This window comes from Panthera onca, chromosome B2 (assembly GCF_046562875.1).
Source record: "Panthera onca isolate mPanOnc1 chromosome B2, mPanOnc1 haplotype 2, whole genome shotgun sequence".
NCBI lineage: Eukaryota > Metazoa > Chordata > Mammalia > Carnivora > Felidae > Panthera > Panthera onca.
In genome coordinates, this window is record NC_138343.1 from 36,956,917 (window position 1) to 36,981,116 (window position 24,200).

The 24,200-nt window shown below is 36.9% G+C and overlaps 1 protein-coding gene across 1 annotated transcript in view; it reads left to right on the top strand.

Annotated features, from left to right (window-relative positions):
* The window catches only part of DNAH8 (dynein axonemal heavy chain 8), a 330,443-nt gene that overhangs the window by 15,357 nt on the left and 290,886 nt on the right, over window positions 1-24,200 (top strand). Inside the window, exons 5-8 of the mRNA XM_078446877.2 lie at window positions 5,282-5,366; window positions 8,474-8,625; window positions 18,366-18,555; window positions 19,031-19,194. Coding sequence (XP_078303003.2) covers window positions 5,282-5,366; window positions 8,474-8,625; window positions 18,366-18,555; window positions 19,031-19,194 — 591 coding nt within the window. The remainder of the gene's footprint in view (window positions 1-5,281; window positions 5,367-8,473; window positions 8,626-18,365; window positions 18,556-19,030; window positions 19,195-24,200) is intronic.

Consider the following 24,200-nt stretch of genomic DNA (forward strand, 5'->3'; position numbering starts at 1 on the left):
CAGAGAGCCCAATGCAGGGCTCAAACTCACAAACCATGAGATCACGACTGAGCCAAAGTTGGATGCTCAACCGACTGAGCCACCCAGTCGCCCCTCATCTGGGATTTTTATGGCTTCAGGTATCACATTTAGGCCTTAAATTCACTTTGAGTTTATTTTTGTATATTCTGTAAGTTTCATTCTGTCCAGTTTCATTCTGTCCAGATTTCCCAGCACCATTTGTTGAAGAGACTGTCTTTTTCCCATTGCATATCCTTGCCTCTTTTGTTGAAGACTAATTGACCATATCCACCTTGAAATTCTTTTTTCTTTTTACTTTATTTTAATCCCAGTTAATATATAGCGTATTATTAGATTCTGGTGTATAATATAGTGATTCAACTTCCATACAAAACTCAGTGCTCATCGCAAGTGCATTCCTTAATCCCTGTCACCTATTTAACTCATAACCCCCAACCATCTCCCCTCTGGTAATCATTAGTGTGTTCTCTATAGTTAAGTCTGTTTCTTGGTTTGCCTTGTTTTTTTTTCTATTTGCTCATTTGTTTTATTTCTCAAATTTCACATGTGAGTGAAATCATACAATATTTGTCTTTCTCTGACTTATTTCACTTACAATAATACTCTAGTTCCATCCATGTCATTGCAAATGGCAAGATTTCATTCTTTTTTATTTTTTATGGGTAATTTTCATATATGTATCTTAAATTTTCATATATATATACGTATATATATGGAAAATGATGAGGTATATATATATATATATATATATATATATATATATATATACCTAGGATTAGTTATCATATCTAGGATTAGGGTTTGGTTTAGGGCCAGAATAAGGGTTAGGGCCAGTGTGATTTTACGTGCCTATTATCTTGCAGTTCAGAGATCTCTCCAGAGGGATAAGTTTAGGGTTAGGGGTAGTGGTAGGGGTTAGGGGCTAGGGTATATGTTTGGGTTATGATTAGGTTTTCACTTAAAGTAATGCTTTCTATCTACATCTATGTTGTTGCAAATGGGAAGATTTCATTCTTTTTCATTGCTATGTAATATTTCATTATAGATGTATGCCAATTCTTTTTTTTTTTTTTTTTACCCTCAGATGTTGAATTAGGGTTATTTTGGGGCTAGGATAAGAATTAGGGTTATGGCTAGGGCCAGTGTAAGGGTATGTGCCTGTTATCCTGCTGTTCAGAGACTTCTCTAGAGGGATAAGTTTAGGGTTAAGGTTATGGTTATAGTTCGGGTGAGGGGTTAGTGGTTCACAGTTAGGGGTTAGGGTTAGGCTTAGGGTTAGGATTAGGTTAGAGCTAGGGTTAGGGTGAGGGTGAGGGTATGTGCCTCATATCCTGAAGTTAAGAGACCTCCCTAGAGTTTAGGTTTAGGGTTAGAGGTAGGCTTAGAGGTAGAGTTTAGAGGTTACCAGTAGAGGTAGGGGTAGGGGTAGGTTTAGGGTCAGGGTTAAGGCTAGGGTCAGGGTTATGGTTTGTGCTTGGCATCCTGCTGTTCAGAGACCTCTCTAGAAAATGAAACCTCAGACTCCTGGTGGGTTGAGAATAAATTTGGCAACCATCCAGTGAGCTGTGATAAAGCAGGAATTTGGTGCTCTAAATACTTTTTTTTAATTAAGTTTTTATTTAAATTCTGGTTAGTTAGTTTACAGTGTAATATTAGTTTCAGGTATAGAATTTAGTGATTCAACACTCCCATACAGTACCTGATGGTCATCACAATAAATGCACTCCTTAATCCTCACCACCTATTTAACCTATCTCCCCAGTTACCTCCCCTCTGGTAACCATCCAATGTTCTCTATAGTTAAGAGTCTTAATATTTCTTAATAATTTTTTTAGTATTCATTTTATTATTAGAGAGAGAGACAGAGAATGGGGGAGGAGGGCAGAGGGAGAGAACGAGAGAATCCCAGGCAGGCTCCATGCTCATCACAGAGCCTGATGCAGGGCTTGATTCCATGACCTGGAATCATGACCTGAGTTGGACATTCAACTGACTGAGCCACCCAGGTGCACCAAACCTTAATTTCTTAACAAATGTTCCTGCGTTTTCATTTTGCACTGGCCCCACAGATTCTGTAGCCTGTTTTGCTGTGGATGATACCACTTGTACAGCAAGATAGGTAATCAAACTTGTTTCACCTGAAAATTTCTAGGCCATAAATTTGGTTAATCCCACAATTGGAATCCCAGAAGCTCTGTTAAAGATTTAGGCATATACGTTGGCGCTGGCTAGTAATGTCGGAGAAGGACAGCTGCTAGGACTACATCGAGATGGGTGCCTGTGGAGCTGGTCATCTCACTTTTAAATATTTGCCAGCTGGCTTTCTGGGCTGATAGTCTATATATGGAGGAAGTCTTTCTCACTGGGTAGCCTCTTGGCCAGGAAGTGAGAGTATCATAAGCCTGCAAACCTTTTCATTTGTCATTCCTGGACAGTGTCTTGTATTTTGGGTCTGTGTGGTTAGGTTCTTCCTTTGAGGCCACCATGGACCAGGTTAGACACTGGTTAGGCTGCCCATCTAGGAAATCTAGGGAAACCTAGATCTTAAGGGAAGAATCAAACCAGGAAAAGTGTTTCAGTAAGAGTTGTTTATTAGTTGCAAAGCCACGGTGGAGTGGAGATAGTACAGCCAGGGGGGAAACCAATCTCTAAATCTGGGAGAGATAAGAATGCTTATTTGGTCGAATGGATCAAGAAAGCACCTATAGTAAATTGGCATCAAGATTGGTGGACAGGTGAATAAGAAGATGGAACCAGGAACGAAGGGTGGAATGGTTTGGTGTAGTGGTTTAGGAAACTGGGTATATGAAAAGGTTTTCCTTTTATGTGAAACCTGGTGTAACAATGAAGCCTGAAAGCAGCTCATTAAAGTCCCCACAAAAGGTGACGGTGAGAGTGTGATGGTTATTTTGTTTGCCTTCAGATCTATTGCCCACCCTTCACCACCCTACTCTGTGGCCCAGAAAGCTGACCTCTCGAGAACCCATCACCTGGGCTCCTTTGCTCTCCAGCTTCCATGTGACTCAGTCACTAGGAAACACCAGCAGGAGATTAGAGGGCAGACCTAGAGTCACTAGGAAACACCAGCAGGAGATTAGAAGTCTTATTTCTGCCTGTTTGGCTATTTTTCTGGCTACGGTCATATCCTCTTACTAGAGTCCTTCCCAAACAGATCTTCTCCCACAGCTCTGTGTCCACTTGCATCCAGATACACCATTCACCCAGTCATCACACTTTCAGGCCTTGGTACTTCTTTTTCCTTTGTTGATAGTCCTGTTGTTGCTGCTCGTGCCACAGCTTCCCTTAACCCTGCTCTGGCCTCTGGCAGTAGCCTCTTTATCATAAAGTTTCTTCAAAACCCCTTTGTTGAGACTTCTTTTCTTACCAGGACCCTGATCAATGAGGTTTCTACTAGTGAGGTTTCTACCACATTGGCATTCATGCTCTTGCTGCTCCCTTCATTCAGCACTGCTCAGGATAATCACAGACTATCTTGCTTTGCTGGCTTACATGACAGAGTCAAGGCAACAGCATTGTGGTTCTGTGGATGGAGCGCAGCTCTGGTTGCCCAAGGCTGGCACCCAATTCCAGGTTCTGAACTTGCAGTTGTGTGTCTTTGGGTTTTTCACTCAAATTCTTTTTAGCTTTGGTTTTTGTCTTCTGCAAGAACGGCATAATAATGCCACCCTTATTTAGTGCAAGGCTGTGGTGAAGCTCAGATGAAATATTTATAAAATGTATAAGTGAATTTTTAATTTGCAATTGTGATTTCAGCCCATGACAGCATTCACTCTGCTGGTCTCAGAATACAGTATGTCTAAAAACCAAGAATTTGTTGCATTTGGTATTTTGATGCCTTTTTATCACAAGTATGAGCTCTACTTTTGAGAATTTGGATGCTTTCAAATCTGATGGGTCATAAAATCAGATAGAGCAAGAAAGAATTTATGGAACTTGGCAAGGATAGTTGTGCTGACAGTTTTCGTATCTTTCAGATTGTAATTATGCAAGAGTCAAGCTGATGTGTGAGATGGAAGAATAGAAAATGAAGGGCTAGAATTTTGTACATCTGTGTGGCTCTGTTTCATTTCCTAGGGCGGTGGTTCCCAAACGTGGTCCCAGAACCAGCAGCATCAACATCACCTGGACCTTTTTAGAAATGCAAGTCCTCAGGGTTAGCAGTATGTTTTTTTTTTGTTTTTTTTTTGTTTTTTTTTGAGGGAGAGAGACAGAGAGCAAGCAGGGGAGGGGCAGAGAAAGAGGGAGACACAGAATCTGAAGCAGGCTCCAGGCTCTGAGCTGTCAGCACAGAGACTAACATGGGGCCCGAACTCACGAACCATGACCTGAGCTGAAGTTGGACTCTTAACCCACTGAGCCACCCAGGGGCCCTGCAGCATTCTGTGTCTTTTAAAAGCTCCCTAGGTGCTTCTCTGGTGCACACTAATGTTTGAGAACCATTGTCCTAGGGGTAGAGGCTTTGCGAGATCTGGGATACCTCCCACACATGGTCAATAAGTGAAAAGAAACCCACTGCCCAAGAGAGACACTTATGTATGTAATCAATGGACTAGGTGAAGTGGGTTGAGTAACTTTGTATTTCCCAATTGATGTGTGAGGGTTTTTGTTTACATGACCTATTTAGTTTTCCACTTACATAGATGTTACGCTGGCTTAAAAGTAATTAAATACGAGCTTCATGCTCATAAATATGGGACACTCTCATTATAATAATTTGTTTTTACACTAGTTTGGCTACAGTATGGGTCAAATTACAAGTGCTGAAAACATAATTACTCAAATAATTGGTCAAAAAACCCAATTTTGGTCACCAAGTTAGTTAATAAGGCAAGTTTTCTGTTTCCCAAGTCAGCTTTTAAGAGTAGTTTGTTTTAATCATAGTTCTTTATATTTACCTGAAGTTGGGCTCATTCATTTACTCCTGTAAGATTCTGTGAGGCAGGGTCAGGTAAGTGGTTGCCTACTTATATTTGTAGATCATTAATGGGGTTCAGACATAGAATCTACCATATATCTCATGGTAATTTTGGAGTTAAATTAGTTTGAATTCTAATCCTGCTTCTGATGTACCTGTCACTCACTATGTATCTTGAGTAAAATTTTTGAGCTTCTTTTTGTTTTTTTCAGTCTGCAAAATGATGAGGATGAAGGTATGTAAAATGCCTAGCCCAGGGCTTGGTTCATTTTTTTGTAGTTCTCCAGTCATGTATTGATCATCATTTTCTCTTCTATTTAACAGCTGGACGCATTTGCTCAATTTTTTATGAAAGACGGTTGTAAGACATTGAAATTTTTGTACCAAGAAGGAGATGTCCCTGGTATTGGTAAGGATGTTTTACGAGGGCAATGTGCTGGGTGTTAATTAATGTTAAAGTGTAGCATATCTTTTCTCTTATGCATAGACAATCCTTTATTCATGTAGAAAATTTACCGGAAGTTCATGTGTGGAAAACAGAGTGTCTTAAAAAACAATTTTTTTTTAACGTTTATTTTTGAGACAGAGAGAGACAGAGCATGAACGGGGGAGGGTCAGAGAGAGAGAGGGAGACACAGAATCCGAAACAGGCTCCAGGTTCTGAGCTGTCCGCACAGAGCCCGACGTGGGGCTTGAACTCATGAACCGCGAGATCATGACCTGAGCCGAAGTCGGACGCTTAACCGACTGAGCCACCCAGGCGCCCCAAAGTGTCTTAAAAACAATACATTTTCAGTCCAAATATGTATTTCAGGCATTAGTATAATGATTTAAGGAGAAAATATACTTCTAGAAGTCACTGGTATCTCCTGGGGTACACATTTTACTAGAATTTAATTGCATTCTCCCTCAAACAGGTGGAGCCATTTTGCACACAGGTTTTCAGATAACTAGTAATAGTTGTGAAACCACATGAGAACTCAGCAGCTGTCCCTGTGGTCCTGGGTCAGCATCTTGTGTCTGCTGCAGCTGTCACAATATCTGGCTTCCCTTACTATTCACAGTATTCCTGAAATAATTAACCCTTCATCAGGATGTGAAACTGTTGTGTTAATAACTAGGGCCATCCTTTTGGTCTTAGACTACTTATCTTTGAAATCCTGTGGATTGTCCCTTCTATTGGTTCTTTCTTACTTTTCTCCTCTGCTGCCTTTAGGTGAGGCTCATACCTCATGCCTGCCCTAGTATTCCAGATTGAAAACCAGTATCTCTGAAACCAGATTCCCTCTCTGAAGTTCACACTACTTATTCCTTTAGAAGTAAACCTTTTATTCCATTATATCTATCTATCTATCTATCTATCTATCTATCTAGATATAGATAGATATGAATATATATGTATGTATAATTTGTAAAATGTATAAATGAATTTTTAATTTGCAATTATGATTACAGCCCATGATAGCATTCACTCTGCTGGCCTCAGAGTGTGAGCAGGGGAGGGGCAGAGGAAGAGGGAGACACAGATCTGAAGCAGGCTCCCCTTTATCAGGAAAGCCTAAATTTATCTTATGTCTTATCAGCCAGAACTGTGTTACACTACAACCATAGGATTAGGGAGGTTGAGAAAGCAGTTGTCTCTTTGGGAATGTATACATTGCTAAAGGAGACAGTGGGTTTTCTTATCAAGGAAGGAGGGGAGGGAGGTTATTAGGGGTAGAGTACCAACCTCCATGAATGAGCAATTGAGCTCTACATTGCTACATACTGTGTATCAGGGTTCTTTGGTTGCAGGCCATAGAAATAGACTCAAGCATATATAAGCAAAAAAAAAAAAAAAAAAAAGTTTGGTTTTTCACAAAATTTAGAACTAGTTGAACCACTAGGCCTTGGGAAGGACAAGAACAGAGCATTTACACAGATTTCAGGGCAATTTCTTTAGGATTCATCACTGTATTGACGTTTCTCAAATCCCCTTTTACCTTTGGTGTCTCCAATCAGAATTTATATTCTTGCAGAGAGTTTAATTTATCTGGTTTGCATTTCCCCCACAGGGCTCTGACACTGGTGTCTTCCAGAATCACAGGACAGAAAGAATCCCCCACACCCAAAGGAGGGAAGGCTGGGAAGAAAAACGATTTTCATGGTTTTGAGAAAAATTTAAAATTTCTTTTATATCACATTCTAAATTTGGTTGTTGTTGTAAATAGGAAGACTGTTGATTTTGCTTTTCCATATTACAACCAAGCACTGTCAACAATAGCCATATTATGGACAGAGCCCAAATGTCCATTGATTGATGAATGGATAAAGAAAATGTGTGTGTGTGTGTGTGTGTGTGTGTATATATATACATATGTAATGGAATATAACTTGGCAATCAATAAGAATGAACTCTTGCCATTTGTAACAATGTGGATGGAACTAGAATGTATTATGCTAAGTGAAATAAGTCAATTAGAGAAAGACAAATATACAATTTCACTCATATGTAGGATTTAAGAAACAAAACAGATGAACATAGGGGAATGGAGGGAAAAATAAAGTAAGATAAAAACAGAGAGGGAGGCTAACTATAAGAAACTCTAAACTATAGAAAACAAACAGTGTTGATGGAAGGGAGGTGGGGGGGGATGGGCTAAATGGGGGGATGGGCACTAGAGAAGGGTGCTCATGTTAGAGATGAGCATTGGGTGTTGTATGTAAGTGATGAATCACTAAATTCTACTCCTGAAAACAATACTATACTATATGTTAACTAACTTGAATCTAAATAAAAAATAAGTAAAATAAAAATTACAACCAACCATCTAACAAAATTATTATATTTTTAATAGTTTTTAAAATTAAATGATTCTTGGGCGCCTGGGTGGCTCAGTCGGTTAAGCGTCCGACTTCAGCTCAGGTCACGATCTCGCAGTCCATGAGTTCGAGCCCCGCGTCGGGCTCTGGGCTGACGGCTCAGAGCCTGGAGCCTGCTTCAGATTCTGTGTCTCCCTCTCTCTCTGCCCCTCCCCCATTCATGCTCTGTCTCTCTCTGCCCCAAAAATAAATAAACGTTAAAAAAAAAATAAAAAAATAAAATTAAATGATTCTCATCCAAACCAGGTTGAGGAAGAATTTAACATAATTTGGGTGCTATGAGTGTAGTTAGTAGGGGACTAAATCTTCTCTGCAGAGTCAGTGAAGGCTTCCAAGAGCTAGTGTTTCAGCTGAGATTTGAAAGGTGAGTAGGAATAGAGATGCAGAGGGTTGGAGATGGGATAGAATAGTTTGTGTGAAGACTTTGAAGGGAGAAAAGTGCAGAGCTCAGGGAAAGAAAACTGAGGAGGCTGCACTTTAAGAATTTCAATTATTGATATCTTTTTGTAGACAAAAAAAACCATTATTCCACAATCATATCAAAAATTGCTTACAGTAAAGTAAAGCAAGAAACCACAGTGTATGATCCATGGTAATTTATCACATTTGATCAGTTATGTGATCATACACTAAGTTCTTGATTTTTGTTTTCAGAATGTGGTCGAACTATTGCTGGAGCAACCAAAGGGGCAAAAATGATGAGATTGTATATAGACAACGCAGCCCCCGAGAAACTAAAAGGATTGTGTATATTTTTTGTTCGCTGTCACAATGATTTTGCTATAAATGTTAAAAATATTCATGAGGTATGTTTACATCTTTTCCAAATATATGGTTAAATGTTTTTTTCCAGCTTAATTGATATGTAACTGACATGGAATATTGTGTAAGTTTAAGCTGTATAACATGTTGACTTAATACACTTATCTTTTGTGAACTGATCACCACTGTAGCATTAGCTAATGCTCCATCATCTCACATAATTACCTTTTTTTGTTTTTGTTTTTGGTGATGACATTTAAGATGAACTGTCTTAGCCACATTCAAGTATATATTACAGTATTAACTATAATCACCACGCTGTACATTAGATCCCCCAAACTTATTCATCTTATAACTGGAAGTTTGTATCCTTTGACAAACATTTCCTGATTTCCCCTACCCCACAGCCCTTGGTAATCAATATTCTACTCTCTGTTTCTATAAGGTCAACTTTTTTAGATTCCACACATAAGTCTGATTGTACAGTATTTATCTTTCTCTGTCAGGCTTATCTCACTTAGCATAATGACCTCAGATCCATCCATGTTGTCTTACAGGCAGGATTTCGTTCCTTCTCATGGCTAAATAATTCTCTCTCCCTGTCCCTCTCCCCATCCCCCAAACTCGAAAAAAAAATTTTTAATTAAAAAAATAAAACATAGGGGAAAAGTTCCTTGACATTGGTCTTGACAATGGTTTTTTGGTTATGTCTCCAAAAGCACAAGCAACAAGAGCAAAAATTAATAAGCAGACTACATCAAACTAAACAGTTTCAACACAGCAAAAAAAAAGTTAATAAAATGAGAAGGCAACCTATGGAATGGGAGAAAATATTTGCAAACCATCTACTTCATTGGGGGTTAATATAAAATATATATAGAGAATTTGTGCAACTCAATAGCAAACAAACAATCCAATTAAAACATGGGCAGAGGAACTGAATTGACATTTTTTCAGAGTCATCCAAATAACTAACAGGTACATGAAAAGATGCTCAAAGTCAATAATCATCAGGGAAATTCAAATCAAAACCACAATGAGATATCACCTCATACCCATTAGAATGGTTATCACCAAAAAGACAAGAGATAGGGACACCTGGCTGGCTCAGTCAGGGGAGCATGGGACTCTTGATCTCAGGGTCATGAGTTTGAGCCCCAGGTTGAGTGTAGGAATTACTTAAATAAGTAAATAAACTTAAAAAAAAAAAGACAAGAGATAAGTGTTGGTGAGAATGTGGAGAAAAGGGAACCCTCATGCACTATTGGTGGGGATGTAAATTGGTACAGCCACTATGGAAAAAAGTATGGAGTTTTCTCAAAAAATTAAAAATGGAACTGCCATATGATCCAGAAATCCCACTTCTGGATATATATCTAGAGGAAATGAAATAAGGGTTTCAAAGAGATATCTTCATCTCCAGGTTCATTGCAGCATTATTCACAATAACCAAGATATAGAAGCAACCTAAGTGTACAACTTTGGATAAGTGGATAAGGAAGGTATGGTATATATACACGATGGAACATGTATCATGTCCAGTGTGGAGCCTGATATGGGGCTCAATCCCACAACCATGAGATCATGACCTGAGCTGAAATCAAGCGTCAGACACTTAACTGACTGAGCCATCCAGGCACTCCCCTATGTTTATTTCTAGGAGTTTTATGGCTTCAGGTATTATGGTTAAGTCTTCAGTTAATTTTGAGTTAATTTTTGTGAATAGTGTAAGATAGAGGTTAAATTTCATTCTTTTGCATCTAATTATCCAGTTTTCGTAGCAGTGTTTATTGAAGAAGACTATCCTCTCCTCATTGAATATTCTTGGCTCTCTTGTCAAATTTTAGTTGAGTGTACATGTGTGGATTTATTTCTAGGCTCTTGATTCAAATCCATTGGCCCATGTGTCAATTTTTATGTCAAGTATCATATTGTTTTGATTGCTATAGCTTTGCAGTATAGTTTGAAATCAAGAAGTGTGATGCCTTCAGTTTTGGTTTTCTTTTTCCCCGTTAGGATTACTTTGGCTCTTGGGTGTCTTTTGTGGTTCCATACAAATTTTAGGATTGCTTTTTCTATCTGAGGGAAAAATACCATTAAAATTTTGATAGAGATTGCATTGCATCTATAGGTGGCTTTGGGTAATGTGGGCATTTAACAATATTTATTCTTCCTATCCATGAACATGGGATATCTTTCCATTTTGTCATCATTGATTTCTTTCATTAATGTCATAGTTTTGAGATCTTTCACCTCCTTAGTTAATTTTATTCCTAAGAATTTTATTGGTTTCAATGCTATTGTGAATGGGATTGTTTTCTTTATTTAATTTTCAGATGATTTGTCCTTCATATGTAGAAACATGACTAATTTCTGTTTGTTTATTTTGTACTCTGCAACTTTACTGGCAATTTTTCTAACAGTTTTTTGGGTGGTGTTTTAGGATTTTCTATTTACAATATTATATCATCTGTATACAGAGGTAATTTTCCTTCCTTTTTAATTTGGATGACTTATATATATTTTTTCCTTTTCTAATTGCTCTGCCTAGGATTTCCAGTGTTGTGTTTATCTTTTTTTTAAGTTTTATTTATTTATTTTGAGAGGTGGGGGAGAGGCAAAAAGAGAGGGAGAGAGAGAATCCCAATCAGGTTCCACACTGTCAGCCTGGAGCCTGATGTGGGGTTCAGTCCCATGAACCACGAGATCAAGACCTGAGTTGAAATCAAGAGTTGGATGCTTAAGTGATTGAGCTACCCAGGCACCCCTCCAGTGTTTATTTAATAGGAGAGGTGAGAGTGAGCACCCTTATCTTTTCCCATTATTTTTTCTCTTTTAGAGAAAAAGCTTTCCACTTTTCACTGCTGGTTCACTGGTAAGTGTGAGTTTGTGATATGTGGCCTTTATTATTTTGAGGTATGTTCCTTCTGTACCCAATTTCTTAAGTTTTTTTTTTATTATTATGAAAGAGTGTTGTATTTTGTCTAATGCTTTTTCTGCATCTGTTGAAATGATTACATGCTTTTTATCCTTCACTTTGTTAATGTGGTGTATCATATTTATTCATTTGCATATGTTGAACCATCCTTGCATCCCAGGGATAAATCTCACTTGATCATGATGTATGAGGCTTTTAATGTGCTGTCGAATTGGTTTGCTAGTATTTTGTTGAAAATTTTGCATCTCTTTTTTAGGGATATTGTTCTTTTGGTAAGTGGGATATTGGTAATTTTCTTAGTGTGCTTATCTGGCTTTGGTATCAGGATGATTCTTGCCTTGTAAAATGAGTTTAGAGTGTTCCCTCTTCAATTTTATGAAAGAATTTTAGGAGGATTGGCATTCATTCTTTAAGTGTTTGGTAGAATTTACCAGTGAAACCATCTGGTACTGGATTTTTCTTTGTTGGGAGGTTTTTGATTGCAGGTTCAATCTCTGCTTGTTATTGGTCTGTTCAGATTTTCTGTTTCTTCATGATTCAGTCTTTGTTGATGGTATGTTTCCAAGAGTTAATCCATTTCTTCTAGGTTGTCCAATTAGTGTGAATATAGTTGTCTATAGTTGTTTCTTTGTTTTCTTTCTTTCTTTTTTAAATTAAGTAATCTCTATGCCCAATGTGGAGCTTGAACTCATGACCCTGAGGTCAAGAGTTGCATGCTTTACAGACTGAGCTAACCAGGCATCTCCATATTTGTTTCTTACGGTCCTTTGTGTTTCTGTGGTCCTAATGTCTCCTTTATTATTTCTGATTTTATTTATTTGAGTCTTCTCTTTTTTTTCTTACTCTTCCTAACAGTTTTGGTTATCTTTTCACAAAACAGCTTTTAGTTTTGTTGATCATTGCTATTGTTTTTCTGATCTCTATTTCATTTATTTCTGCTCTTTTCTTTGTTATTTCCTTTCTTCTGCCAACACTGGGCTTAGTTTGTTCTTCTCTTTCTAGTTCCTTGATTGTAAGGTTGGGTTGTTTAATATCTTCCTTTTATAATGTAGGCATTTATTGCTTAAACTTCCCTCTTAGAACTGCTTTTGCTGCATCCCAAACCCTATAGGTTTTGGTATGTTATGTTTCCATTTTCATTTGTTTCAAGATAATTTTTAATTTCCCTTTAGATTTCTTCTAAAGAAACACAACCCACTGATTGTGTGAAGTGTGTTAATTCTCACGTATTTGTGAAATTTCTAGTTTTTCTTTCTTTTGTTATTGATTTCTAGCTTCATAAAATAGTGACTGGAAAAAGAAACACTTGGTATGATTTCAGTCATCTTAAATTTGCTGTTTTGTGGCCTACCATAGGATCTCTCCTGGAAATGTTCCACATGCATTTGAGAAGAATATATTCTTCTGCTATTGGGTGGAATATTCTGTATATGTCTATTAGGTCCATTTGGTGTAAACTACAGTTCAAGTAAAATATTTCCTTGTTTCTTTACTGTCTGGATGAACTAACCACTGTTGAAAGTAGGGTATTAAAAGTCCTCTACTGTTATTGTGTTGTGTGTTTCTCCCTTCAGATCTGTTAGCATTTGGTTAATGTATTTAGGTGCTCTGTTGTTGGGTGCATATATATTTATGACTGCTTTATCTTTTTGATAAAGTGACCTGTGTATCATTGTATAATAACCTTTTTTGTCTACTGTTATTGTTTTGGCTTAAAATCTATTTTGTCTGATATAAGTATAGCTACTTCTGCTTTCTTTTCGTTTCCATTTGTATGGCATATTTATTTTCTCTTTTCACTTTGTGCCTCTGTTTGTCCTTAAAGCTGGAGTCAGTCTGTTTTAGGCAGCATATAGCTGTTTTGTTTTTGTATCCATGCAGCCACTCTGTGTTTTTTGATTGGTGAATTCAATCCGTTTACAGTTAGAATAATTATTGATATGTAAAGGGTTACTAATGCTATATATTGATTGCTTTTTGTTGTTTCATACTTCCATTTTTTTTTTCTTTTTCCCTCTGTTTCTACTTACCTTTGTAAATTGGTGTTTTTCCATGTGGTACGCTCTGTTCCCTTCCTTTTTAATCTTTTGTGAATCTACCCTAGATTTTTGCTTTGCTGTTACCATGAGGCTTACATAAGACATTATAGCTATAACACTTTATTTTATGCTGATAATAATTGTATGCAAAAACTCTATCCTCTTACTCCTCCCTTTTATGTTTTGATGTCACAATGTATCTCTTTTTATTCTGTATATTCATTAACAAACTTTGTAGCTATAGTTATTTTTATTACACTCATTCTTTAACTTTTATACTAGAGCTACATGGTCAACACCACTCATATTTACAGTGTTAGAGTATTCTGAATTTGACTATATACTTACCTTTTTTAGGGTATTGTATGTTTTCATATGTGTTCATGTCAATAATTAGTGTCCTTTCATTTCAGCTTAAAGAACTCCTTTCAGCATTTCTTGTAAGGTGGATCTCATGGTGATGAATTACTTCAGCTTTTGTTTGTCTAAAAAAATCTTTCTCTCTCCTTCATTGCTGAAGGGTAATTTTGCCAGATAGAGTATTCTTGGTTGGCATTTTTTTTCTTTCAGCACTTTGAATATATGGTTCCACACATTCCTGGCTTGTCAGGGTTTGGCTAAGAAATCTGTTTTGGCAACCTTGGAGGGTTCCCTTCTAAGTTACAAGCTTTTTTTCTCTTACTACTTTTAAGATTTTCTCTTTGTCTTTGAGTTTTGGCAGTTTTATTATAATGTGTCTTGAAAAGGATCTCATTAAGTTGGTTTTGTTTGGTGACCCATGAGCTTCATGAACTTGGATATCCAAATCTCTCCCCAGATCTGGGCTTTTCTCAATCACTGTTTCTTTAAATAAGCTTTCTTTCCCCTTCTCCCTCTCTTCTTTTCCTAAAACTTCAATAATTTGCAGATTGGTGCTTTTGATGATATTCCATAGATCACACAGGTTTAATGTTTTTCATTCTTTTTTCTTTGTTATCCTCTCAATAAATTCAGAGTTCCTGTCTTTTATCTCACAGATTCTTTCTTCTGCCTGATCCATTCTATTGTTGATGACCACTGTTGCACTTTTCATTTCTTTGTATTCCTCAGCTCCAAAATTTTTGATTGGCTCTTTTTTCACGATTTCTGTCTCTATTAAATCTCTCGTTTTGTTTATGTATTTTTTTCATGATTTCATTGAATTATTTTTCTGTGTTTTCCTGTAGTTCACTGAGTTTTCTTAAAACAGCTTTGTTGAATTCTTTATCATGTAAATTGCAAATTTCCATGTCTTTGGGGTTGGTTGCTAGAAAATTATTGTGATCCTTTGGTGGTATCACATTCCTTAAAGTTTTGTATTGCTGTCTTTGCCTTTGATGTAGTAGTCATGTCCCCTGGTCTTTACCATCTTTGGGAGAAAAATATCTTCCCTCAGCCCTGTTGGTGATTCTGTGGCTCTTAGAGACCTTCTGTGGATAAACCTGCTCTACACTTCTTTATCCCTTTTGTGGAGGAATTCTTAAGCTTGTATGCCTTCTCTCAATCCTGCAGTGCACCAAGTTGACAACCTCCCTTTTGTTTTCCCAACGGTGATGCTAAAGCTCAAGTTTGTGATCTCCCCCCTAGCCAACAAATTTGGGCTGGCTTTCTTCATGTAGTCACTAGCCATCTGCCAAAGTATGCTCTCACTGCTGCCATCAGGAGCATGCATGGGGAGCCAGCCACAGGGTAGGGGGCATTGTGTGGCTGAGGCATGCTGAGAGCTGGGGGCGCCCATGGGCCAGTTGGGGAATCCATGTGCCAGATGTTTCCAGTGGCCATGCTGGGCTTCCGGTGGTGGGCTCCTTGATGGAATCTGTGGTGGAGTTAGTAGTATCTGCTTCCCTTTAGCGCCTTCCTTTAGAGTCTTATCTGCCACTCTCTCAGCTTGTTTATGCCCACACCCCCCCCCCACCCCGTCCCCTAGCCATGCAGCTCATGATTTAGTACTCTGGATGGGGTGGGAGAGAAATGAGCCTCTTTGGCAGCATCCTACATAGCCGGGGAAGCTGGATGCTCACTTACATGCTCTCATTTGCCCCTACAGGAGAAATTAAAGGCTGAGAAGATCTCCCTTGGTCCTAAGCTGTGCAGCCTTGGGGGAGGGGTGATGTGGATAAAGTCAAGTCTTTCCTCTTACCTTATCCAGTGCACTCAAACTCATATTTTTTTACTTCAACTGTGTGAAGGAACTTCTCTTCTGGAAATCTGGACTTCCACAAAGGCTCTTGTGTCCATGGGTGATTAATAGTGCTCTCCATGGGGTTCTAGGACAGTGTCTGAGAGGGGTTAGAGCTGGTTCATGGCCACTGCAGGTTTCACACCTAGACTGAGGTCTGGATGCCTGTTCTCTGATGCATGGTGGGTGAGACTCTTCCTGAGTTCCTTGACATATGGTGCTGGATCCCAGAGCTCCCACAAAGCCACTTTTGTCCATTGATAAAAACCAAATTATTGTTTTTTGTTAGGGGACAGAAACAAAGGACATCTTATTCTACCATGTGTTGACATCACCAGCCTGTAGTTAAACATTGAATGTATTACCATAGTTACACTTTTACTTTACTTTCTCTCCTTTCTGTATATAGGACTGATTTGAGTTCCAAGAAAATGTATTCATGTATTCAGGATAACTGAGAAATTACTATAGTAGAATGAAGTGATATTTATCCTTTAGACACTGCTTTTAAAATTCATGAAAATTCCATTTCTTCTAGATGGTGTGCAAATAATTTCCATCCTTCCATTTACTGGGAAAGAATTTAATGTTGTTCACATAATTTTGAGTATTAGTTATTTTAATTTCCTCTTTACTTAATATTTTAACTATTTAATAGTTTAGAAAGACTTATCTAGTGCTTATCTAGTCCTGGGAAGGCAGCTTGATGACATGGGAAAAACAGCAATTTTATTCAGATAGACCCAAATTTGTCACCTACCCTCACCACTGACCAGTGGAGTGTTCCTTGACAGGTTGCTTTTCTTTTCTATGACTTAGGTTTTTACATTATTAACTTGGAAATAGTAATACCCACCTTGCAGGATTGTTGTGAGACTAAATTATAATATTAGGAAATTCTTATCTTGCTAAGTAACAAATCCACCCTAATTTTTCTCCTTTTCTGTTTATGACAAAAAATGGCTTTAAGAGAGGTTGTTTAGCTTGGTTTTCAAGTCTAGGTTGGGAATCATTTCCCTGTGACTCCTTGTAGGTACTGCATTGTCTTCTGGTATCTCTTGTGGCTGATTAAGCCTCTTCTGTAAATGTGCTTCATAGGTGATCTGTCTTTTCTTTCAGTTGATTTTGTTCTTTGTCTTTCAAACAGTTTCACCATGATGTCTCCAACCATGTGCACGTGTTTCCCCAGTGTGTCTTCCATTTCAGTAATTCTCCCTTCAACTTGTTTGTAACAACTCATTCTTTTTTATAAGTGAGTTTTTATGTTTGTCACAGTTGTATGCAATTTTGAAAAACATGTTTATTTATTTTGAGAGAGAGAGCACGAGCAAGCACACCAGCGGGGGGAGGGACAGAGAGAGAAAAGGTGCAGCCAGTGCAGAGCCAGAGGCGGGGCTCAGTCTCACAAGTGGTGAGATCATGACCTGAGCTGAAATCAAGAGTTTGACGCTTAACTGACTGAGCCACTGAGGCACCCCGGTATGCAGTTTTAAAAAAGGAAGAAATTCTGTAAGTCTTGTTATGAAAACTTAAGTCTATCTCACTCTCCAGGAGCAACCATTAATCTCTCAACAGATTCTTTCATTTGCCTCCATATCTCTAAATGGTGTGCTCTGATTGTTCCTTTGCCAGATTAGACATTACTTATTGACTTTTTTCTGTGGAAGATGAAGATTTAGCTCTTTTTTATCCTATGCCCCTCCTGCCATTTTCCATCCCTTTGTTCTTATATAACTATAACATAGTTATATTCTATTTCGCTTAGATAAGTATTTGTTTACACCATTATAACTGTGTAAAACCAATCGCAGTTGAGCATATGGTATATCGGTGGTCCTCATAATGGTTCCCTAAACCCTTTCATGGAACGTGCAATGTCAAAATGTATTTTTATCATTATACTAAGACATTTGCCCTTTTTACTGTGTTGGCATTTGACTAATGGTGCAGAAGCAGTAGTAGGAAGGACTGGTGACTCATTAGCACGAATCAAGGCTGTGGCACCGTACTGTACTTGTAGCTGTTGTAGTCTTCACTGCCATACGCTCACAGTTAAAAAGAAATGTAGTGGCTTTTGGCAAGTTTTTTTATCTTAATTTCTTGGCTTGGGATGTCCATGTCACTTAAATTGTATTAATTGAAATGTCACACTCATAAATGCTAGACTTCTGATTTCTGTGTATTTTATTTCTTGAGACTGATCAGTTTTTCCACTTAAAATTCTGGGCAGAGGGCTAATTTCATTGCTCTTTCCTTACTCTGATTGAGTTTTTCTAGTCTCATTTCCCGGGACAGGGCAATTTTCCACTAAGAACTTTATGCAGAAGGCTCAGCTTCATTTCCTCCACATTGTATAGGCTCCAGGTTGTCTCCTTACCTATGTTGAAAGTAAAGCACTGAGGAAAGTGTCGCCTTGATGAACACACATGGGAATGGTTAGAATGGGGGAAGAATATAAATTTGTTGATTTTAGAACTCTAATTTCCATGACTGCCTAAGTTTTCCTAATATATAGAAAGTATTGCCTACGCTTAATGTAATGAAAAATAGGTTATGATTTTCAGCTCTTTAATGGGATTAGCATATAAAATTTGAACACCACCCTTTCAGGAAGTGCTATTTACTGTACTGGATGCATCAACAGGAATCCTTCCTGGGATTAGCAATATGCTGTCAAGTATATTTGTGCCAGCTATTCTTGCAACAAATAATTGGGGTGCTCTAAACCAGTCCAAGCAAGGAGAATCTGAAAAACACATTTTCACCGAAACCATCAACAGATACCTTTCATTTTTAGATGGTAAGTACAAAATTTAACGTTTAGTACATTACTGAAAATGAGCAGATTAACTGTAAGATCTGTTATTAAAGATAAGCTTTAGAGGAAAACCATTCCATCTTAAAAGAAAGTATTACTCAAAATAATTATGAGACCTAGAAGTAAGAAATCAAATCGTTAGAACCTCTCATTTCCGGGGATCTTTGCAGGAGTAGGATATATTTTAAAAAATTTTTCCATTGTAGCAAGCAGATTCTATTCCTATGTTATTAATGAAAAATTCCACCATATTTAAAAATATTACTATATTATTAGCTCTTTCAAAAATATACAACTTTATTAGTTCATATTATTAAAATACATATTATTAACAAATAACCAAGTCACAATCTAACAATCAGTTTGTATTTATGTTTCTCTAACATTTGAGTAATTATAGCTGGAACCACACATTGACATTAAACACCTCTTCTCAATATTATTTCTTCTCTTTTAGGTGCTAGAGTAAGTATTGAGGGCACAGTTAAGTTAAAGAAGGTAGACAATGTCGATTTTTCCAAACTGCATACTTTTGAAGAAGTGACAGCTGCAGCCAGCAATTCAGAAATGGTTCGTCAGCTAGAGGATGTGCTGATGACATGGTACAAACAGATCGAACAGGTGAGCTAACTCAAGTATTACATCAGATATGAGTTGTAGCTCTCAGCTGTGTCCTAGCCATTGCATTGTGTCCCTGAAAGTAAAGGGAAGAGGAATCTTGCAGATTTGGTTATGAAACTCAGCTTATTCTTGACCTCAGTGCAAAATCATTGTTTTCTGGGGGCCACTGAAAATCAATTTTAATTTTAAACATTTTAAATATTTTTAAATATTTTTAGATATTTTTAAAAAATATTTTAAATACTGTAAAAATATTTAAATATCTAAAAATATTTTAAATATTTTAAATATGTCTCACTCTTAAGGAGGAACCATAACCATATGGGTTGAGAATGAAAAAAATGAGGAATCAGGAATAGCCAGTGTTCATTCCAATACTTTATATATAGTTTATACTCTTCATAAGAGAAAAGAAGAGGATACAATGAAGCAACTATAGCCACAGTGCTAGACACTAAATAAATACCTCTTGGTTGATCAATGGAATTGTCTATGTTGACAAAGATGTTCAAACTAGGCTCATTCATGTCACTACCACAACTCTCTGGCCAAATAAATTCTCTCTGGCAGTAGGGAAAGCAGCAATAAGAACGGGGCATATGTTAAAATTCTGAGAGGCGCCAACCTACATTACCCATACTGCCCCAAATCAGGCACTATGCAATTGCTCTAAACTGAAAGAGGCCTCTAGGAGCCAACTCACGGATCTCTAGTTCATGAGCACAGGTCAGTGGAGCTAGAGAAGAAAACGTTCAGTCAAGTGAAGACTAAGGCAAAAAAAAATCTTGAGTAAAAGCTAGAAAAAAGCACTTTCAATTTACCTCTCTTAGAACTATGTTAGAAGAAAGGAGGTGCAGTTGGAATGGAAAAATTGGAGGACTTTGGAAACTCCACCAGGGCCTGGAGTGCTGGTCACAGAATTTGTTCCAGGTGTCACTAGGAAATTGAAGTGGATAATAGAGCACCGCAGGACTTCTGTACCCACTTACTATGTCGCTGGAGGAAGGGGGAGCTGTAACCCATTGTGGAAATCGGGCTCTGTCCTACACAATGGCTGAGGAGATCCCCCCAATTATTGTAATCAATCAATATAGATTTTCTTTCATGAAAATGAAGAAGCAAAAGAAAATAGCTGAGATTTAGGGAGGTTTAACAAGTTGAAATAAGAAAATCACATTGGGCAATTGCAGCAAATGGCTCCAATTAAGTAGAATCAATGCAGGAAATGGGAGAGATCTTTAATCTAAAATAAACATCTGAACCATGACATCTAAAATAAATATTGACCTTGTCATACACAAAAATTAGTCAAGATAAATTATAAACATAAATTTGAAAGCTAAAAATGAAAAAAAAAAACCCAGATACACACGACAAATTGGATGAATCTCAAAAACACTGTGAGTGAACAAAAGCAACCCTAAATAAGTAATGTGAAAAATAAAACAAAACCTATAAATGAATCAGAACACAACATAGGGCTCTATTGATATCTTCTTAAGGTACAAAACTCAGAAGCCATGAAAGAAAAAACTGACATATTTGACTACATAAAAACAATTTACTAACTTCCATATGTCAAAAATTACCATGAGCAAAATTAAAAAACAACTTTCTTGGAGAAAATATAATCAGCATATATAACAAAGAGTATCCATAATATGTAAAGCTCTTCTTTACATCATTAAGAAATGGGCAACATTGAAAAAAAATAGGCCAAGGATATGAACAATGTCATTCAAGGAAAGTACATGGAGATATTTGACCTGGGAGTGGGTGGGAGGGGGGTTTAGGAGGTCATGATATCTTCAAATATTTGATGGGATTTCATGTGAAATTAAACTTGCAGTGTATGGCCCTAAATGGCAGAAGACCAGGTGGTGGCTGCAAGGAGAGAGATTTTTAATCTTGAAATCAGGATAATTTTCTCACAGAATCCCTTCTTCACATACACACAAATACAGAATGTACTGCATCCTGAAAGTACCCAATTTGAGGCTGGTATCTATCTGCGAAACATGTTGTAACAGGAATTAAATTTCAAGAATTTTCATTCTTTAATTCTGTGATTCAAACTAGATAGACCTTCAGCCAGTTAAGAGAAATTTAAATTATGTCTAGTGTCCTCTATTTAAGGTGATGAGGAAGCTTGTGATAGGATTAGGAAAGAGTTCTATACAGAATGGTTAAAATTAAAAGCAAGTAACTTTCATGGAGTGAAGAAAGAACCTTCATGGGTCTGAAAAATCAACTATGTATTTTACTTCCTTTGTATTCTTAAAAATTCCATCACAATTTGAGTTATGTGAAGCTATAAACATAAAAAGTACAGAAAACAATATAACAAAGACCCCTGAAACTACCATTGAGATTAAATAGATAGATTCTCATTTTACTTCAGATCTGTTTTATTTTCTGCCACATTTACTTCAGATCTTGTTTTATTTTCATGAAAGCCTCCAACCCATCCCTTTCCTTCCCTCTATATTACCACTATCCTGATGTTTTTGTCTCTCATTCTCCTGAAAGTTTTACACTTTTATTGCATTTTCATATTTATAAGCTTTAAATTATATATATTAAAATTATATGTATACACTATGTATATATATAAATACAGAATATATATTTGTGATTAAGGTCTTTATACAATTGGTATTTATAATATCATTTCACAGTTTATGTTTTGTTTTTTTTTTGTTTTTTTTTTTTTTTTTTCAACGTTTTTTTATTTATTTGTGGGACAGAGAGAGACAGAGCATGAACGGGGGAGGGACAGAGAGAGAGGGAGACACAGAATCGGAAACAGGCTCCAGGCTCTGAGCCATCAGCCCAGAGCCTGACGCGGGGCTCGAACTCACGGACCGTGAGATCGTGACCTGGCTGAAGTCGGACGCTTAACCGACTGCGCCACCCAGGCGCCCCTTATGTTTTTTCTCATTTAGCATTCTCTTTCATCTATGTTGGTACAAATAAATTATTCACTTAACTACTGTCTGGTGTTCCTATCAGTTTATTATATACATTTTCAGACATTAAGATACATTTAAGTCATGTCTAGTATCCTCTGTTTAAGGAGGTAGAGAGATTTGTTCATCCATTCCCTCAGAAAGACAGTTGTTTCTATTTTTAGAAATTCAGTTAATTTTTAGAATTCAGTTAATACCTTTGTTCAGATCTCCTTTGCACAGGTTCTAGAGTTTCTCAGTGGAATTGCTGACAGCAATAGCATATGGCTTTTTTTATTGGCTATTACATAGCCCTCCAAAGAGTGGTTATATTAACTTACTTCATTTTTATAGAAGCATATGAGAGTTCCCATTTCTTCAAATCTTTTGTTGCACTTGGATCATTAGATTTTTAATCTTTGTCAGTATGTTGGGTGTGGAATGATACCTTATTTTGTATTACTCTGATTTCTATTGAGGTTGAATGTGTTCAATGGCTATTTAAGTTTTCTCTTTGTTGAATTGCCTGTTCACATCCTTCACCTAGTTTTATTTCAGATTGCTTGATGATATCTTACCAAGTTGCTGGAGTTTAAATAATATTTTCCATATGTTAACTTTGTTGGTCTCCATTGTGTCCTACATGTTCATTTGGTATGGTGTCTTTAGCATGTGAAAGTTTTATATTTTAATGTAAACATATTAGTTACAAATTGTAATCCAGCTTCATTTTAGCTACCTCCAGTGGTAGGAACATTGTGCTTTTTGTATTTTATTTAAGAAACTCTTTTCTACTTAAATATTATGTAGATATTCTCCTGAGTTATTTATTTACCTTAAATATTAGTGAAATCTACAGAAATAAATACCATAAAAGAAACAAATTGTTGTAAAATGAACACTCATGTAACCTTTGCACAAGTTAAGAAGCAGCATTACCAGCACCTAACAGTCCCCATGCATCCCTCTTCCCAATTTTAACTCCCTTTTCTTTCCCCAGTGGTAACCATTTTCTTGACAATTATGATATTTAGTTCCATGCTTTACTTCATCATTTTCCCCTCATCTCCTATGTTTTCTTTAAAAGTGTTGCCATTTTGTTTTTAATATTTAGATTTGTAATCCATCTGGAATTAATTGTGTATGTGGAGTAGGAATCTAATTTTGTCTTTTTCCATATAGTTAGCCAATTGTCCCCAAAGTTTATTTAATAGCCCATTGTTTCCTCCTGACAAATTTTTAATATCACTCTGTAATATATAAAGTTTCTAAATCCCTTTGTCTATCCCACTGATCTACTTATTTGGGTTTTACACTCATGTAATACTGCTTTCATTTCTGTAGTTTTTTACTAAGTCAACATTTGTCATGACAAGTCCCTTTATGTATTTTTCTTCAAAATTGCATTGGTTATTTCTGGTTAATTATTCTTCCAAATTAATTTTAAGACTAGCTTTTCAAGTATTCTGAAAAACTCTATTGATATTTTGATTGGTTTTCATTAAATGTATACATTAATTTAGAGAAAATTGTCACCTTTATGTGGTTGAATATTTCCATCCATGAACATGGTATTTCTCTCCATTTATTTAGGTCTTCTTTTGTATGCTGAAAGTAAGTTTTCTAATTTTATCCACAAAGATATTGTACATCTTTTGCTAATCTCTAGATATCTGATCATTGTTGTTTGTTACAGCAAATACTATCTTCTTTTAGAAATTACATTTTCAGATTGCTATATGGCTTGTAAAGAAATGCTATTAATATTTATGTGTACATCCAGTAACCTTACTGAATTGTTCACTTTTACTTATTATAGAAGTTTGTCTTTAGATATTCTTGAATTTTAAAAATGTAGCCAAACATATCATCTTTGATTATGACAATTTTTTTTGAGAGAGAGAGCACACAAGAAGGGCAGAAGGAGAGAGAGAGAGAATCTTAAGCAGGCTCCACACCTAGTGCTGAGCCGGATGTGGGGTTCAATCTCATGACCGTGAGATCATGACCTGAGCCGAAATCAAGTCTGACACTCAACCAGCTGAGCCACCCAGGCAC